The 18,324-nt window shown below is 40.9% G+C and overlaps 4 protein-coding genes across 5 annotated transcripts; 2 read left to right on the forward strand and 2 right to left on the reverse strand.

Moving 5' to 3' along the window:
• Positions 1 to 365: 365 nt before the first annotated feature.
• LOC135606651 (transcription factor MYB98-like) lies at positions 366 to 938 on the forward strand. Its single transcript, XM_065097706.1, has one exon. The coding sequence runs from the start codon at positions 366 to 368 to the stop codon at positions 936 to 938; it is 573 nt and encodes a 190-aa protein (XP_064953778.1).
• Positions 939 to 3,652: 2,714 nt separating this feature from the next.
• LOC135607134 (heavy metal-associated isoprenylated plant protein 32-like) lies at positions 3,653 to 6,186 on the reverse strand. Its single transcript, XM_065098691.1, has 3 exons — positions 5,880 to 6,186; positions 5,612 to 5,687; positions 3,653 to 5,415 (listed from the first exon to the last, which is right to left on the reverse strand). Exons 1-3 carry the CDS (start codon positions 5,916 to 5,918, stop codon positions 4,058 to 4,060), a joined length of 1,473 nt encoding a protein of 490 aa, XP_064954763.1. The 5' UTR covers positions 5,919 to 6,186; the 3' UTR covers positions 3,653 to 4,057.
• A 4,780-nt stretch (positions 6,187 to 10,966) lies between these two features.
• On the reverse strand, positions 10,967 to 15,606 carry LOC103977723 (probable E3 ubiquitin-protein ligase LUL4). Of its 2 annotated transcripts, XM_009393315.3 has the most exons (4): positions 14,935 to 15,606; positions 12,277 to 12,784; positions 12,009 to 12,141; positions 10,967 to 11,371 (listed from the first exon to the last, which is right to left on the reverse strand). In XM_009393315.3, the coding sequence occupies exons 1-3, from the start codon at positions 15,438 to 15,440 to the stop codon at positions 12,028 to 12,030; spliced, it is 1,128 nt and encodes a 375-aa protein (XP_009391590.2). In that variant the 5' UTR covers positions 15,441 to 15,606; the 3' UTR covers positions 10,967 to 11,371; positions 12,009 to 12,027. The 2 variants fall into 2 exon arrangements, with proteins under 2 accessions (XP_009391590.2, XP_009391589.2); XM_009393314.3 differs by lacking the exon at positions 10,967 to 11,371 and having other exon boundaries at positions 11,748 to 12,141.
• Positions 15,607 to 17,380: 1,774 nt separating this feature from the next.
• Positions 17,381 to 18,241, forward strand: LOC135606652 (adenylate isopentenyltransferase 5, chloroplastic-like). The gene has a single exon (XM_065097707.1). The coding sequence runs from the start codon at positions 17,381 to 17,383 to the stop codon at positions 18,239 to 18,241; it is 861 nt and encodes a 286-aa protein (XP_064953779.1).
• Positions 18,242 to 18,324: the final 83 nt, after the last annotated feature.

Below are 18,324 nucleotides of genomic sequence, written 5' to 3' on the forward strand. Positions count from 1 at the left end.
ACATAACTCACAGGAAATGTAAATAATAATAATTCATTAGAAAGCATTTAAATTTTAGAAATCATACTGTCAAAGATAGTGCTCTCTCTCTCTCTCTCTCTATGGTAAACAAGTTATGATACATAGAAAGATCTCAAAATAGTGGTCTGGATGGATCAAGATATGTTTTTGAATTAAAATTTATTTCTGTGGAAATCCTTAAATCTAAATATCATGGAATTTATGTTGTGCAGTATTTTATTTATGCATGAATTTATTATATACCTAAAATGATTTGAATGAGCAAACATGAACTGCTGCATGCATGCGATCTACTTGTGGACTATTGGATCAGCTACCCACGAAATGACAGCAATCTCTTGTCGATGCAGGTGGATAGTTGGAGCGAGGAGGAAGACAAGATACTGATTCAGGCGCACTCACAGCTGGGGAACAGGTGGGTGGAGATCGCCAAGCGGCTTCCAGGACGCACGGAGAACTCCATCAAGAACCACTGGAACACCAACAAGCGGCGGCAGTCTTCTCGTCGAACATGCCGGAAGTCGAAGGACGCCAAGCGGAGCACGCTCCTGCAGAACTACATCCGAAGCTTGAACCTGACCTCGTCACCTCCGCCGATGGAAAGCAGCAGTAAGAATGGCATGCAACGTGAAGCCGTCAACGTGCAGGGAGACGGTGATGGCGACCGCTTCCTTCATGGCTGGGGCCTCGGCGAGGCCCCCGAGATGCTGCTGGATTCCAGGATGCTGCCTGACACGGATGATATGATCAGTTGTCTCTTCGATCAGCTGGGATGCAGCGTTAGGATTGGGAAAGTGTGTGACGCCGCGACGACGTGGGACGGCGTTCCGCCGCTGGTGATACCGAGCGAGGATGTGAAGAGGGATGTAGACCTGTTGGAAATGATCGCCATGAACAGCAGCAGCAGCAGAGAGTAGAAGCTACTGACACAAGTAATATTGCCTTCATGGATGTCTCTTTGATAGCGTAAACTGTATACGGCTATACTGTGGCCTTCAATGTTTCGTGCTATGAAATCCGTGCTGCTGTGAGCTCGTCTGCTCGATCTTCGCTTTTGAATCTGCGGTGGTTTAGTTAAATTTGATTAACGTTACTAAATCTAAGAATTATAAGTAAATCACTTTTCTTAATCTTGAGAGAGATTAAGATTTCCTAAGTAGGATTTCTTTGGTGTTAGAGAAGTTCTACTGTCCTAAGATTTCCACACTATTAGTCTCATCCATTAGTAGATTTGATATCGTGTTTTTCATTGTGCATTCATAATTATTATCTAATATATTTCTAAAAGCATTTTCACAAAGATTTGTTGGTATGTGTTGTGAATTCACGAAAATTATTATTAAGAAAAGGTTTAACATCGAACGTCCCTATCAAGACTTATTGGGCCCAAATTCGGCCTGTAATGGGCTCAATCTGGCACTCGTAGGCTTTAATCTGGACTAAATGGGCCCACCTTAATGTGCCATCCCTTCTAAACCAAGGCGATTTTGAGAATATATATATATATATATATATATATATATATATATATATATATATATATATATATATATATATATATAATGAGTTAATAAAGAGAAATATTTTACGATAAAATTAAAATATTTTTACTGTATTATTGTTGAAATATTTTAAAAAAATATCATTTTAGAATGATGTCCATATGATATAAATATTTGATGAATCAATGGGTATGGAAGAAAATATTTCCGTATTATACAGTAATTTCTGTTTAAGATCAATATGAGTCCGATCCATCTCACACTACTCGCAGGGATAGAAGGAAGGAGAGATTCCAATGGCTGATCACGGGGAGTACGTCCTTCTTTCGGGTACAACGACGCACTGCAGCAACGCAGACGAGAGAGCGGTCAAGGTGTTCGACAAGCAACGTCGTACCACCGTCTACATGCCGCGTTCATCACGTACGTAAACCCGTGATCGCACTACCTTTGTCCGCTGCGAGAAACGCCACGCCCACATCCCGATAAAGAAGACGAAGTAGAAGACAAGCCGTCGGTGACTGCTCATTACTCGGCAGAGAAGAGGAACAGGAAACTGCCGCTGCCGCTGCCGCTGCCGCTCGGTGATGGACTCCAGTGGATGATCCTCGTCTAGGGTTGACAGAATAGACGTCTCGCGGAGGAGCAATGGCATGGAGGAATCGGGCGCCACAGGTGTTTGATTGATTGACAGTGCTGTTGTAGCAGCAGCATAATACTGCCCTGCTCTGCTCTGCTCTGCTCTGCTCTGCTCTCATGGCACTTCACCTAGGCGGAGGACACTGTAGAACAACTTGACCGATGGCCTCCGTACGTGAGAATCCTGACACCGTTGCCTGCATTGATCTAAGTAGTAGATCTGCTGTTCCTTTTGGGAACACAGTTCGGATACATTCCCTCCATTCGAGAGCTCGAGTCACTCACCACATTCCATTTCCTAAAGGTTTTAACGGGGGGATGTCGTGCCTCCACCCTGAACTCGCGTTGGCCTCATCTCCGTCACAGACCTGTGTAGTTGCGTGACCGGAGAGGGTGGGGGGGGGGGGGGAGAGAGAGAGAGAGAGAGAGAGAGAGAGAGAGAGAGGTGTGTGCATCTCTTCAATGTGGCAGTACACCTTAGGTCAAAAGTTTTGGGAAGTAGAGAACATGGAGAAGAGTAAAGAAAGGGATTGAAAGTGAAGAAAACTAAGAGGAGAGCATCATTCAATCCTGCTCAGCTCTCCTCCCAACACTCCAAAGCATCTCTCTCTCTCTCTCTCTATCCCCTCTTCTCTTCTTTCCTTTTAGATTAGAGGGAGGGTAGGATTAGCTCTCATCCCAAGGCATAGGTTACTTGATTCTATGGTTTTATACTCTGCATTTCCAAGCATAAACATTGTGTTGCATTCAAAGTCACAAGAAGAATGTGCATTTCCAGACTTCTCTGAGAACTCCACATCTCTCCATGGGCTATTCAAATGTACACAAATCAACTTCCTGAATGAGTTATGTTCTGATCTTGGATTTGTTCAGTCTCTGCTAGATTCGAATAATCTACTAAAACTCAAGTCACTGCATAAACTTCTCACATTTTGTAAATATTTCAAAACAGAAGTTGAATGATTAAAACAAGGAAACATGATCTTTTCAAGTGCAAAAAGTTCTAAAATTCCAATTATTAGAGCCTATGATGGGTAGCCAAAACAATCTTCTTTTATTAAGATGAAATTTCAAATCATTTCATCTATCATTCCCCCTTTTTGCAGCAGCAGATCATCTCATACTGATACATTAATAGAAAAGATTGAAATTTCTTCTTCAAAATTCTTAAAGAGGACCAAATAGAATCCTCCTGTTAGCAGTTAGCAAACATAGGGCTATGTACTTATAATTATTTTATACTCAAATGAGACCAATAATTCTACAGCATTATGTATTTTTTTCTCCCCATAAGCTCCACTTGATATAAAAAAAAGCATAGTTGTATACTCTCTGCAATATGATATCTGAAGTAGTAGATGCTATATAGATTTCCACTTTACATGATGGTGTGAAATTTTCAGTGCATCACAAGGATGCTAACTACATCATCAAAATATTTATTAGGATGCAACATTAATAATGCCAACAATGTTGGATGTGACTTAACATGTGAAGATAATACTTTTAACATTGGTTTGCATTTCCAGGTGCCATAAATGCACCATTTGATAGCAACATCAGCTCATCAATTTACCACCAATCTTATCTGAGCTTTCATGGATCTTTTCTATCAGCCACTACCATTTACATGATATCACATCAACCTTAAAATTAACTGAGAAAGGGTCAAAATTTCAGATGATATATATTTGACCAGAGTAATAAGCTACCCATTTTTGTATATTTGCAGCAGCAGATCACCTCATCTATCATTCTCCCTTTTCTTCTTTTCATGACAGCTACTGTTTCCCTCACCAAATGCACATGGAAAGAGAGGTACTTGGATGCACTGAGAGTGAGAGAGAAACATAGACCAACACCACAATTACATGCACCAAGCTATCAAGCTTGTTTCACATGATTGAGCAGCCACTGCTGGTGTTCTCATCACTGAAGAAGGTGGTGTAGGGCTCACCATGATGTGGGACGGCCGCTGGCACCGGCGGCAGGTACACCGGCGGCGGGGGTGGCCGGGCGTAGCCCGTCATCGTCGGCTGGAAGCTGCGGTCATGGGCGTTCATCATCATCATCATTCTCTGTTGTTGTTGCTGCTGAAGCTGCAGTTGCTGCTGCTGCTGCATCATGGCGGCCATGTACTGCTGCTGCTGATATGGATTGGCAATGGGTACCACATCGGGCGGCGGCGCCACCGTGCCAACTCCCTGATAGTAATTGTGAGGTGGGACTCCTTGCGCTGCCGTCGCCGCCACCGGAACGTTACCCATCTGAGGTCCCATTGCCATGCCGGGGAAGCCTTGGCCAATCATGCCCGGATTGATCATGGGATGGCCTCCTCCGCCGCCCATTTCATTCTTCCCACATCCTTTCTTTGCTCCGTTGGCGGTGCCACTTTTCCCAGCTTGGCCATTGCCGTGACCATTGGGAGGGTTCTTGATGTCACTGCCATCGTTATGGCCATCTTGTGGCGCAGCGCCACCACCATTCTTCGATGCAGATCCAACGCCTTGACACTGGTTTTGGTTTCCACAGCCACCCTTCTTACCACCACCACCATTGCCATTCTTCGGTACACCGTTGTTACACATGCCTTGGTTCTGTTCTCCAGCCTTCTTAGCCCCGCCGCCGTTACCTCCTCCTTTGTTATTACCCTTCACAGTGTTCCCGTTCGGTACCCCGACCGCGGGCGTGATCTTGATGTTCTTGAAGTCGTCGTCGACGTCGGCGTCGAAGCAGTCGAGCTCGTCCATCTCGTCGTCGTCAAAGTCGTCATCGAAATCGTCCTCCTCGTCGTAGTCATCGCCGCCTTTAGGAGGCAACGCAAAGCTGACAGCTTTGGGCTCCTTCGGAGGGGGTAAATTGAATGGCTTCAACTGTGGCAATTGTAGGTCTTTGGACCCTTTCATTTGATGCAGCATCTGCTGCTGTTGTTGAAGTAGCAGCTGCTGCTGCTGTGGTGTTTGCTGAGGCTGCTGACCTTTTTGGTCTTTCCCTCCTCCACCACCACCGCCGCCGCCGCCACCGCCATTCCCACCCTTCTGAGGCTTCGCATTATTGTCCTTCTGCTGCCCCTTGCCCTGTTGCGGCTGTGACTTCTGGGCCTGGTTGCTGCTGCTGTTGTTGCCACCCTTCGGAGCTAACAGCTCTGCGTGTTTGCCAGCCTTGGCAAGCTTCTTGACGAGGGTGGCAGGATCAACATCACCTGATACAGTCACCTTCCCCTGCTCTGCATCTATACTGGTTGTGTACACCCCTGATAACAATAGCAACCCAAAGCAGAGGCAACAAAAACAAAAGAAATCAACCATGGAAGAGCTCATCAGTCCGTGATGCTATGATAGATAATCAATAAAAACAATGGAGTTGAAACCCCAAAAGAAAAGGTGAAGAAGACAACAAATTTTGTAATGGTATGATTGCTTAAAAACAGAGTGTTGCAGTTGAAGTACCATCAACTTTGTGAAGCAGTTTCTTGACCTTCTTCTTACATCCATCACAGTGTATGTTCACTTTAAGGATGCATGTCTGCAAATGGAGCAAGAAAACCCACACAAGACGAAAGCATTACAAAGACAACCATGAAAACCAGCACAGTTTGCTTGCCTAGTGGGAGCTCCCTCAAGAGAGAGAGAGAGAGTGAAGAGTTGAACATGAAGAAATTGGTTAACATAAGATCTCCCGAGTTAAGAAGAAAATGTTCAGAGATAGAAGCTTTACCTGTATCTTGAGGAACTTGATGTCTTCTTCTTTACTCATCCCTTTCACCTCAGAGAAGAGCAGGGCTACAATGTTCTGTACCTCAAATCCAGCAGAATTCTCTTGTGGTATTGGAGACAGGGAGAAGATAACAAGGCAGGGAAAACATCAAGAGCAACCCACACAGGGGAGCTTCTTATTCAGCAACAATTCTTGTCACTCAAAGAGAGAGAGAGAGAGAGGTTCAGAATTTTCACAGCATTGTCCCTAAAAAAATGGCTATTAGCATTGGCATTTTCCTCAGGTGGTGTGTGAACTTGGTTGTAGGGAAGGGTCCCACAAAATGCAGAGCCTCTCTCTCTCTCTCTATCTATGTATACAATATGTTATGTACTTTTTATGATTATTATACTTCTTTCTTTTATGTAAACCCAGAATTTAAGACAGCCACCTATTACACTACAATTCTCTACTTTAACTACATCAAACAACAAAATCTTTACCTTGCAATTTCTTGGAATTGATCTCCAAACTTGTGAAGCTTTGATTGCCAACAATTTCTGATCAAATTAGGTGGTGAGCTTAGGTACTGTTTGATACCTCTCAGGGTCATAAAAACATCAAACAAGCAAATGCTTTTCCATTCATCACCATCATAGTTTGTGAGGATCATCCAAAAACTCCCTCTGCGCATGCTGAAGACACATTTCCAATCTTTACCTGATGGTGCACCGACAACAACAATTTCGACTCGATGGGTGCGTTAACTACAGTGGATCAGCTACTGTCAGCAGACGCAGGAGTTGAGCGATGTGTTGACTTTTGTGTTGCATGTCTGAGTGCATCGGATTTGATGTACAGCAGGCCATAAACATCAGGAGGAGGAGGTGAGACAGAGGTTATTGAGCATCATCAGCTCATGGCATGCATCACCCTCAAGTTTAAAGACATCGTTGATGGTAATCACATGAGTTAAAGTTGTGTGTCAGATACAGCCGCAGCTGCACTGCTGCCTTCTTGTTGACATCCACCAAAATCCTGTTCTCTAACTCATGTTGCAGGCTGAAGCTGAGGCAAGGCAGCGAAGTTGTCAGAAACCTGATAGAAAACCTGATCTGATCAGGCTTATTAACGGGCTAATTTTCAGAAAAATTTCCTCATTATGGGATGCTTCTTCTTCTTCTTCTTCTTCTTCTTCTTCTTCTTCTTCTTCTTTTATCCATCAGTATTTTTATTTTTTTATCTTTAAAATGTGGCCCAGTTACAATATTTTTGTAAATGCTTAGTTTTTGTATGTCACAAGAACACTATAACACTATAGTACTTTGTTCTTAGCTTCAAACGAAGGATGAATTCTTAGATAGAACTTTGAAAGATCCACTGGAAGGATTAAAAGGAAAAAAAAAAAAACAAAGAGGATATTCGAACCTTTTCTACTGATATGACACTTTATGTATATATCATTTATATAATAATTAAATACTTGGAGCAAAATAATGTCGTAAAAAGCTAGCTTTCAACCCACGCAAATCCAATCCGCACACCCAAACAAGATAAATACAAAAGGATACGGAGATGCCAATCTGACGGCCACTGTTCGTGTGAGTTGCCGTTTCGACGGTCGGCAGCAACGTTTCGCCTCTCGCCCCATGACAATGCGCAGTGAGCAGAGCAGAAGAGAGAGAAAGAGATGAGTTCACCCTCCTCATCGACTCTGTGCACTGGTTTCTTAATGAGGCGCACTTCCCCAAGGATGGAAGCGCAGGCCACAGTGGTCAAGTCAAAGCAGTGGACTATGGCTCTTTCCTCTGTCTCCTCAGTGACTTTTAATGAGGGGTTATGATGTAATGTCCAAAGATGTGCCGTGAGCCTTCACTTCATCTGAACTTTTCAGGTCCTTTGTGGGGGGAGGGAGAATATTATTTCTATGGCCTGAAGACATGGATGCTGGTTTTGAGTGTGGCCTCACTCTGTGTTTGTGCTCGAGTTGCAAGTTCCAATCACATATTTTTATGAAGAACATATAAGAAACATTAATTGGGACACATCTTTTCTCGATGTCCAGTACTTTCACATGCCTGGTTTATATTAATGGCACATATGTACTCTTTAAGGACATGTGAATGTGGAAAAAAGTTGGCACATCAAAGTTCACACTTTTATGGGAGGATATAAACATTAGATTTCATCCTTTTTTTCTTTTTTTTTTGGATCTTTACATCACATACCCACAAAAGCATAATCACCACATAGGCGAAACAACTCAAACTTGAATCAACTTGAATAATGCCTAAGAGAACAACAGAAAATGTTCTCTTCTCATTCATTCATTCATTCAAGATGATGGCAGTTCGATGTCCAACCTATTTTTCTGCTTCAGAGGAAACTTGCAACACTACTTTAGAGATGGCGTCATGTACAACTTTTGAGAGACTCTTCCTAAGCAGAAACTGTTCTTTTCTTTCTTTAGTTTTCCATAGAATAATCCACAAGAACTTTGAGATGATTGATAGGAGCGTGTTTGAGATGGCTGGTGTTTGAAATAATGAGCGGCAAAGGAGACGAAATAAAGAACATAGTACTACTAGATGCAGGCTTCATAGAAAGAGCAGGTCTGCAATCATACACCTAGAACTTCTTTTGAAAGACACTTTAAGTAGATAACTATTCTCTCTCTCTCTCTCTCTCTCTCTCTCTCTCTCTCTCTCTTGGATTTACATGCAATGTTACATGGGATGGATTCTGTAGTCCCATAGAGAGAGAGAGAGAGAGAGAGAGAGAGAGAGTTCTGCAATCACACAAAACTCGTATTGAAAGAATCTTTTAAGCAGATGACTGTTTCGTCCTTTTCTTACTTTGTTTTGCATAAAATGATATGATTTGTAGGACAGAGTTTAGGATGGATTAGTGTTTGAAATAATGAGAGGGAAGAAGATGAAATTACCAGCAGCAGCAGCAGCAGCAGCAGCAGCAGGAGGAGGAGGAAGAGAGGAAGAATCTCCGACAGCAGTGCTGTTTGACATGCGCGCGCGGACGTATGCACTGCAGTCACCAGTCCTCTTTCCCACTGCACTCTTTTGTCTCCTGGCTTTCGTTTGCTTCTGCTTGAAACTTCATCGTTCAGCTTACAGAGATACCCAACAGTGAACAAGGAAGCAAATGATGGTAACACAAGTGACGCAGTACCCGCAAAGGTTGCTACGGGCGTGGCGGGTAATCGAAGCCAGACGAGTACGCCATTAATGCCTGCATAAAGTGACTCCATTGAGAAATTTTCATTAAGAAAATAAATCAGTCGATCATGTCTCATCGACTGAATCAATGATTTTTAAACTCCCTAAGGACCTCCCTAATTACAAATTCTATCTTTCTATTTTATGGGTTAAATACAGTGGTAAATGTATTTTCTAATAATCCCATATCAAGAATTGATGATTAATAATATTATAAGAAAATGGGATTTTTTTTTACTTTTTGATTTCTTCCATAGTGAGAATGGATTGGGAATTGTGTTAAAATATACTGCCCGGAGAATTTTCTTTTTTTGTTTATTAGTAAGTATTAGATTTAACACTGTGGATGGAATGCTTATTCTATCGAACTTTTATTGGATTACTAAATCTACTTTTAGTCAAGTTGTTGTAATTGTAGCATATTTTTAAATAGCAGATGGTAGTGCCCAATCACTATTAGAATGATAAGATAATTAAAAAAAACCAAACTAAATCGAAATTGCCATTTTATTCAAATAATAGAACAGAGACGATAAAATTCAAAAAAAAAAAAAGAGAGTCAAAATCACCATTAAAGAAATGTAATCATATTGTCCTTTATGTCATATTAAAATAAAAGAAATCACTTTTGATTTGCTTAGACAATAAATTTCTTGTCCTTAAAGAGGCTAAGAGTGAAGGTACAAGGTCAAAAAGAACTAAATAAGAAGATATTCAAGTGCATCAATGGCAGTACATGAAAAGGACACTAATTTTCTTTGAGTGGTCATCTCATATTTTGTCACCTTCGAGTGTTCGAGGCTCAGAGAGACGGTTTGGTCATTCAAAAGGAAGACTTGGATCCAAAAAGACATAATTCACTGCCTACAATCATCGTTTTGGCTGCCTTTTGTTTTGTTTTTTTTTTCTTTTGAATTATTTGGAAGTAAATAATACTTTACTTGTGAAAAAATAAAAATAAAAAACGAATGAAACTATTGTTCTTATCTTTATCAAACATGTTTCCTATTTGTTTTTTCTTATAAGCTTCTTGCCTGATAAATAATTGACAAAAAGAAAAAGTATCAATATATATAATCATGATGAGACCACAACATTCAATTTGAAGAGAAAAAATAGGTGGCTGGATAAAACCGAGCTGATTCAGCTAACCTGCAAAATCTGGTTGAACAAATCACTTTGATGCATCGAAAGATTCATCAGGAAGATTTTTGTCATGCATTGATGTGGACAGAAGAGACCTTGTTAAAGTCCTTCTGCAGCCCTGCTGCTGGATTGCTGATCACTCTGCCTTGCCTGTGGACCCCTGTATGTCAATCGACAAACAGCCATAACTGCTGAACCAAAGTTCTAAAAGAAGACTGGAGAGAAGAGACATACCAGAGATTGAGATGGTTATTGTCCGAGCCACGCAAACATCACTGCCATCTGAATCTTTTCACAGAAAGATCAAATTAAGTCAGACGATTCAAAATAAAATGCAAGTGAAAGTAGAATAAGAAGAGTAGTCTCTCAGATCAAATGCCCAGCTGTAGTAGACAACAACTGAAACACACCTGTTTGCTATTCTGCAAATTGAGTCTGTCTAGTTAAAATTATAACCTAAATCAAAAGCTGCAATTTAACTTGTTGCAGATAGGAGCTGATATAATGCAGGGAGGGGCTCCCCAGAGTAATCACAAACGCATTTCTAAGCAACCAAAAATAGTTTTTGGATGTGCAGGTTACATCTGTAGCCACCAAATAAAATCTGTAGCATGTTGTAACTATTTAAGAGGCAAAAGGCAAACAACTCACTCTCAATGCATGTGCAAAACCTAGATTTGCAGATGTGGTGCAACTGCAATTACAGAAAATTAAAATCACAAGCAACCAAGTGCAACCTGCAGGCTTGTTTGAAATCATACATAAGGCATACATTGCATCAACAAATGCAGACATTCTGCACATTGGTCAAAAATATGGGCGTAAATTCATACCTCATTTACATAAGGATCACTATATGTGTAGACCAGTCCTTACTGAAGATGTTGCACATGCAAGTGCAAGAAAGCTGCTCACAAATAATCAGTAAATATTCACACTTCTTACTATGATATATGCTTCAAAGTGGAATTTAGGCTGGAAATTTATGATAACTCAAATAGCTCGTATCAGGAAGTCTTCTGAAAGCAATGTAAGAATCAACCAGGAATGATGCCCCAGTTATTTTGGTGTTTGTGTGCCGTCTTCAACCTGAGTTGAATTTCTTCATGTTCCAACTGAACTAAAGGCAATTACCTACCAATTGAAATTTAATTAATAAATTCTATGAATGATGTTGAAACATGAACCATGTTTTAAAATTAAATCATTTGAACAACCTGAGGATCACAAATATTAACAATACTAACTACAACCAACTTGTATAACAGAACAAGTTAAGGATGCTCCCACAATTTCTATTTTGCAACTTTTTTTCTTTTTTTTGCACAGAAACACCATCTAGATTGTTAACAGTCATGCAAATTTTGTTCAGACATGTTCTTTGTAATTGTAGATAGCACTGTTGTAGGGCAAGATCAATATACAGTACCTGGAGAGTCTATAACAACCACCATGAAATTTTAATATCAAACCAACAAAATATATGTATGAAGCCACTACAACATGCAGATCATAACAACAGAGGAATTCAATATTTTAACTGTTGAACAACAACAGTGCAATATAACCAAACTGGACAAGATTCAACACAATCACAGACAGCTGACTCAACTGACATGGGTACACAGATATTGTGATAAAAGATTAATATACTTTCAACTTTCAACATAGCAATATGAAGCTGTATACATATATCAATGTACATGAAAGTCACCAACTTTATTTAAAACAGATACACACTAAGAAGAAAATTTTGCAAAACCTAACATACCAAGAGACCTTGAAGTCTATCATGGGTCAGCGGTATTGACCTTAATCTCCATCAATTGTTCAACAGGTTGACGGCATATTGGACATTTATTTGATTGCAGCCTTAATGCTTTCGCGCACTCACCACACATGCACTGGAAGTGACATAAACAATCAGTTAAGCAACAATAACACAAAAGGTGAGGGACCATCATAACCACATTTACTAGTCAGTTTCATCTTGTAACAATATTAGTAACGAAACAAAAGAAAGCTTGTTGAGGACTAACCATGTGCCTACAAGGAAGTACAGTGGTATCTCTTGGTTCTGACAAACAGATTACGCATTCTTTTCCCATATCATCATCATCTCCACCACTAATTTTTGCTTCAACTGGGCTCAGGCCGAAGATTTCTTGTAGTTCATATCGTTCGTCTTCAACCCACAATATCTGCTTTACTACCTTGACTTTAAAATTCCCATCATTACTCTTCTCTATGACAGCTTGAGTGATCTGCGCATGAGCAGGACTTGAAGATTGGATACCATGAACATCTTTGGATGGGGATGGTCGGCAAGATTTGGCATATATTACCAAAGGGAAGACATCACCTTCTAATGGCTTTGAGAGCTCATCCAAATCGAAGAATCCCAAGTCAATACCAGATCCTGAAGGTTGGATGAATGTCTGTCCAAGTCCCTTAAGAAAGGTTATTCCTTTAGGTGTGTATATATCCACATATATAGAAGAGATAGTGGCATTGGCCCCTTCCTTGGCGAAGTAATAAATTGTAACACTGTTATCAAAGTCAACTTTAAACCTTTTGTGCAAAATCAAAAAATTGTTCAAACAGTAACAAACTTATATTATAGTAAGAAATAATTAGATGGGAGATGATACTGTTTGCAAGTAAATGTGTCTTAATTGTAACAGAACAGTTTCTAATTTATGGTAGCATAATTTCACAGTTAAATTTATGATTAAAGATAAAAAGTTCGATGACAGGTATGATCGCTATAGCTGACCCCTAGTAGTTGGGTCATTACAACAATGTGTCAAGTTTTGGTACAAGACCTATGCTGGTCCCTGCCTAGACTAGCATAAGTCCTATACATAGTGGCGTCCCGACACCTGGTATGCTGATGTTGCACCAAAGAGGAGGGGAGGAGGAGAAGAAAATGGAGGGGAAGAAGACAAACAAATACAGAGTGGACAAAAGGGAAAAGTTTGAGAAAAGAAAGAAACACATGGAAAGGAATAGTGTAAGCTATGGAGTGCATGATTTGATCCAATAGATGATAACAGCATAAGTACCAAACAACATAGACCTGTTATCACTAAACATCACTACTGAAGCAGCATATGTCCAATATATGTGTTACGACATGTATTTTATTTTAAGTGAGAACATTGTCAAAATCCCAAATAACAAAATTTGAGGAGGTTCGTCAAATAGATTTTAATGCAAATTGACCAATCCTGATAATAGTTATGCCAGTAATTTAGTATTTTAGGTTAAATGAAGACCAATACAGATGAAGTGTAAATTGGTTTTTTACAAGGAAGTGCACTCTAAGGATAAACAGATCAATAACAGACACACTTTTCTATGATCAACACTAAAGAAAATGCTATAACTTTTCTGAATGCAGGAGGCACAAAGATGGAGAAATAAGTTGGGACAGCAGAATCTAGAAAACAATATAAAAAACATAACTGAAGATCATGCTTACATTATTTTTCATAGCACTCAGTTAGATGACAAGATCTTTATATAACTTAATTTTTCATCTATAGGGAAAACCAGTCACTGGACCAAACTAAAAGGATTTTGCAAACAAGAGCATCAACACTCTCCATGATTACAAAACTCAAAATGGGCAATTTGAGTATATGAGCTAAGATGAATGGTATCATATTAGGTAAACAATGTACCATGTTGTTGAGCAAGTTATCAGGGGTTACAATTTTTGATAAAAGATATACCAGCCTGCAATTTCCTTCTTCAGTTGACAATTTAGAACGACTATTTGCAACTGCCTGAATGTACTAAAGTGCAGACAAAGAGAAGAATAATGATGGAGGCAAAAGTTACAGCATAGCATAATCCAATATATCTAGATTATAATCAGCAGTTAACTTAAATCGTTAATCAAAAGAAATTTAAAACTTTAGGAAATTCAAAGAGAAAAATTAAGAAGTAGAAATGGTTATAGTTGGCATGCTGTAATGAGCTACAGGAGAGAAATGTATAAAGAATTAATCATGTGTAGCTAACATACACTTTTGTTCAGGTTACTTACATGTTTTATATTCCAGGAAAAACTGTTGAAATTGGCAAGTCACAAACTGATTGAATTAAGCCCAAATATTACATAAAGTAGCCTGAGCATTTAAGAATAGTCTGTTCATATGCAGCACATAATGCTGAAGAATCAGTTACTAAAACAGATGAAGCGACCAGAGAAACCATTTCCGTAGTCTACTGAGATATCTATTGATCTAAATCTTTCTATGCTTTGATGTTTTTGACGAGTGGAACTACATAATAATCTCACTCTTTTTAATGGGTACTTGAGATTACCATTTGAAAACCAAAAAAAGAAAAAGAAGGTGAACCATTGAACAACAGAATAAAGTTATAGTTACTGCCAAATTGTCAATCACCAGATCAAGTTTCCTTGTTTGATGATATCAAAACAGTGACCCAGCGACAATGATGAAAGTATTCAATGCATTGAAAGAATGGTTCAGAAAACCCAAAAACATTGATGCATTTCGTCAGGATAAAACTCACAAGAGACAGGGAATAGTAATAGCATTGAAACTGCGAATTCAATTTCATCATACCAAAATCAACACTTATCGATGATCTTCTACTGAACAAACTGTGAATTCAATAAAAACAGAAGCATTAGCAAGAAAATGGCGAGAAGAATTAGATACCTCCCATCGACCATGGCGTCAAAGGTGAAAGAGACCAGATGATGATCGGGGCTCTGCTCATCAGGCACCAGCCGTATCGAATCCTTATGCACGTTGACATCGTTCTTCACCGTCTTAGTCTGCTCGACGAACGGTGGCGGCGGCAGCGCCGGCGGCTGACCAGCCATCCCGGGAGAGTGGATCGGCGGCGGCGGAGGCGGTGGCATCCACCAACCACCGCTCCGACCGGGGCCATAATGCTGTGGGTGCTGAGGCCGGCACGTCCAAGAGCTGGATTGGTGGTAATAAGAAGTGCTAGGGTTAGGGGGCGAAGGCATCGGGTAGGGCGTGCTATAGTTGGAGCGAGGCGGCGGCGGCTGCGATGGCGGTGGAAGCGGCGGAGATATCGGGAGATGAGAGGAAGAAGTAGCGGACTGGTTCGGACCAGGAGGAGGAGAGGAGTAGGAGAACGAGGGATTTTGACGGTGGTAGTCGTTTCTTCTCCAATTGCTTGATGATTGGCCCATGCTTCTTCTTCTTCTTTCTTCCTTCTTTCTTCTTGTTAATCGATGGAGATTCTTCTTGCTTATCGATGGGGAGAGTTAAAGAAGAACGGGGAGAACGGAAGAAGAGAAGACAAGAGGAAGAAGGTTGGGAGAAGACCGGTAGTGGGGTGTTTCTGTAAATAATCTGATCTTGCGTTTTACTTTTCCGGGGTCAAACAAAAGAACGAAGAAAAGGGATGGTCACAGGGAGAAGGAAAAGAAGCCACGTAGCAAGATGGTGAGATAGTTGTAATCTCAAAGCATAGGGAAGCCGGGGTGCGGTGACCCTTGAATCCTACAACGAAGGTGGTGGATATTGATAGAATATTATGATATAGATAAATATAAAACAATAAATTTTATATTTTTTACATATTTAATCTTTAATTAAATATTTGCATTTTAAGTATTTCTTAATATTATTTTTTATTTTAACTTTTTTTTATATTACTCTTGATTTATAAAATAAATAAATCATCTCTTAAAATTTTTTTCACCTATTACCATAATAAAAATATTGTGAGACTAACGCAATCTAAATGGACTCCCAACCTTAATTAAATTAATTAAAATCTTAAAAATATAATATTATAATAATATATAAAAAACGTTTATGAAAAACATTGTAAATGAACCAAATGAAAATAATGTTGTAGTTGAAAACTGGTTAAAAATGGCAAAAAAATTTAACGAAAAAATTTGTGAAGAATATTTTAGATATTTTATAAATTAGAAATACTAGTTAGGAAAAAATAAAAATGGATATCTTTTGAAAAATATAAAATATATTTTTAAAAAAATATATATTTCTTTTTCTCTCTTTTCTTTATCATAAGTCAAACCTCCATAAATTTCCATAACTCTTTGAAATTTCACACTCAATGAATTGTAATTCTCTGATTGGTTTTCTTTTAATATTTATCGACAAAAAAAAATAAAGCAACTCTGTAAGAGTTCGATCTCGGTTGGAGCATTTTCTACTAATATGCATGATAAGGACATAGGATTCCCATGCATACCTGTGCACAGTATCCAAAAGCCTTTCATTTATTCTCACTCTCAAGAGCAGGAACTCGTCTTCCTCGATAAGCGCATTGGCATTTCGTGGGTTGCATCTCTTGCACAGTTGTCTAGTGGAAATTAGTCTCAAAATATCACAGTAGGTGTTTGCTATATATCTTAGTAGTTTTGTCTGCCAAATCCAAAGCATTAGAGGGATGCATGTCTTTGATTTGGTAGATCATGTAGGATATCACCCATACATTTATTATGTATATTTACACTACTCATCTATGACCTTCTCATTCGGATAACATCATGTTGAAGATAATGTAATGAAGTTATGATAATAAGATGTTATGGTGTTGTACTATATGCAAAATCTGACATCTTCTCTTCCTGTAGTTTAAAGCACACGAGCCTCTATAATTGTTCTTGCTAGATATGCTACATTCTCCTGCTATAAGATACTTTGAGATCCAGGTTTGAGTAAGATAAATAACCATTGCAGAAATGCCGAATCGTGTCCTCTATCTTTTTTGCTGACATAAACAGATACAGAGCAGATCAGGAGTGCTGGAGCCAACCCAGTTGGACATCCCTTTTCTTCTCTTGTTCTAAGGTTATTTGCGTGGAACTAGATTGATCACTAAAGATTTGCCATGGAAGCAGCAGCTGCACTGCAACATCTATTTATAATGGCTCATCACAGTTTCAGTTCAGTGCTTCTTAGTTTGCATGCATGTCTTGACAGAGAGCAGCGTTGGAACTCCATGCTTCGATCTTGCAAAGCGGATCGCTGTTCTTCTTTCTTTCGGATGCCTTCTTACCCTCTCTTCCTCATCCAGTTTTGGTTTCCGAGGGTTCCTTCGGTACCGTGCAGGCTGCTTCCTCCCCTCGTTGATGTCCCCGCAGTTGCACGCATGGTGTACAAGGACAAGGTCGTCTTCATCCTTGGCACGACTGGGAGCGGCAAGTCCAAGCTCGCCATCGCTCTCGCTAAGAGCTTCCGTGGGGAAGTCGTCAACTCCGACAAGATGCAGGTGTACGACGGCCTCGGCGTGATCACCAATAAGGTGACCGAGGAGGAGTCCGGTGGCGTCCCCCACCACCTTCTTGGGGTAGTGCACCCGGAGGCGGACTTCACCGCTTCGGACTTCCGCCGCGAGGCCACGCGCGCGGTGGAGTCGATCCTCGGCCGCGGCGGCCTCCCCATCGTCGCCGGCGGGTCCAACTCGTACATCGAGGAGCTGGTCGAGGGGGCGGGCGGCGAGTTCCGGTCCCGCTACGACTGCTGCTTCCTGTGGGTGGACGTCGAGCTGCCGGTGCTCCACGAGTTCGTGTCGTCGCGGGTGGACAAGATGGTGGAGCAAGGGCTGGTGAAGGAGGCACGGGCGGCGTTCCGACCGGACGGGGACTACTCGAGAGGAATTTGGAGATCGATCGGCGTGTCGGAGATGGACGGCTACTTCCGCTCGGAGGACTCGGCAGGCAACGGGGAGGTGAAGGCGCGGATGCTGGAGGCCGCCGTGGACGCGATCAAGGCCAACACTTGCAGGCTGGCGTGCTGTCAGCTGCAGAAGATCCGGCGCTTCTGCGCGATGGGGTGGGACGTGCACCGAATCGATGCCACCGAGTTCTTCCAAAGGCGAGGGCGGGGGTCGGAGGAGGAGCTGTGGGAGGAGGTGGTGGGGGAGCCCGGCGCGGCCATCACAAGAAGCTTTTTGGCCTCCAAGAAGCAGAATAATGAGCTCGATGCCACTGCTAATGCTGCAACGTTCTAGGTTGAGAACGTGAGCACTTGCAGCGGTGGATGAGCTGACCAAGAAGCCATGGAATAAGTGCAGAGCTCTCTTCGTGGAAGAAT

Source organism: Musa acuminata, chromosome BXJ2-3 (assembly GCF_036884655.1).
Source record: "Musa acuminata AAA Group cultivar baxijiao chromosome BXJ2-3, Cavendish_Baxijiao_AAA, whole genome shotgun sequence".
Lineage (NCBI taxonomy): Eukaryota > Viridiplantae > Streptophyta > Magnoliopsida > Zingiberales > Musaceae > Musa > Musa acuminata.

Bases quoted from the DNA above. Each gene is read 5' to 3' on its own strand.
- LOC135606651 (XM_065097706.1), top strand. From the start codon at position 366: ATGCAGGTGGATAGTTGGAGCGAGGAGGAAGACAAGATACTGATTCAG.
- LOC135607134 (XM_065098691.1), bottom strand. From the start codon at position 5,918: ATGAGTAAAGAAGAAGACATCAAGTTCCTCAAGATACAG. The intron at 5,688-5,879 runs GTAAAGCTTCTA...CTCCATTTGCAG, and splicing joins TCAAGTTCCTCAAGATACAG to ACATGCATCCTTAAAGTGAA. The intron at 5,416-5,611 runs GTACTTCAACTG...TATTGTTATCAG, and splicing joins ACTGCTTCACAAAGTTGATG to GGGTGTACACAACCAGTATA.
- LOC103977723 (XM_009393315.3), bottom strand. From the start codon at position 15,440: ATGGGCCAATCATCAAGCAATTGGAGAAGAAACGACTACCACCGTCAA. The intron at 12,785-14,934 runs GTATCTAATTCT...CTTTGATAACAG, and splicing joins GACGCCATGGTCGATGGGAG to TGTTACAATTTATTACTTCG. The intron at 12,142-12,276 runs GTTAGTCCTCAA...TGTCACTTCCAG, and splicing joins TACTTCCTTGTAGGCACATG to TGCATGTGTGGTGAGTGCGC.
- LOC135606652 (XM_065097707.1), top strand. From the start codon at position 17,381: ATGGTGTACAAGGACAAGGTCGTCTTCATCCTTGGCACGACTGGGAGC.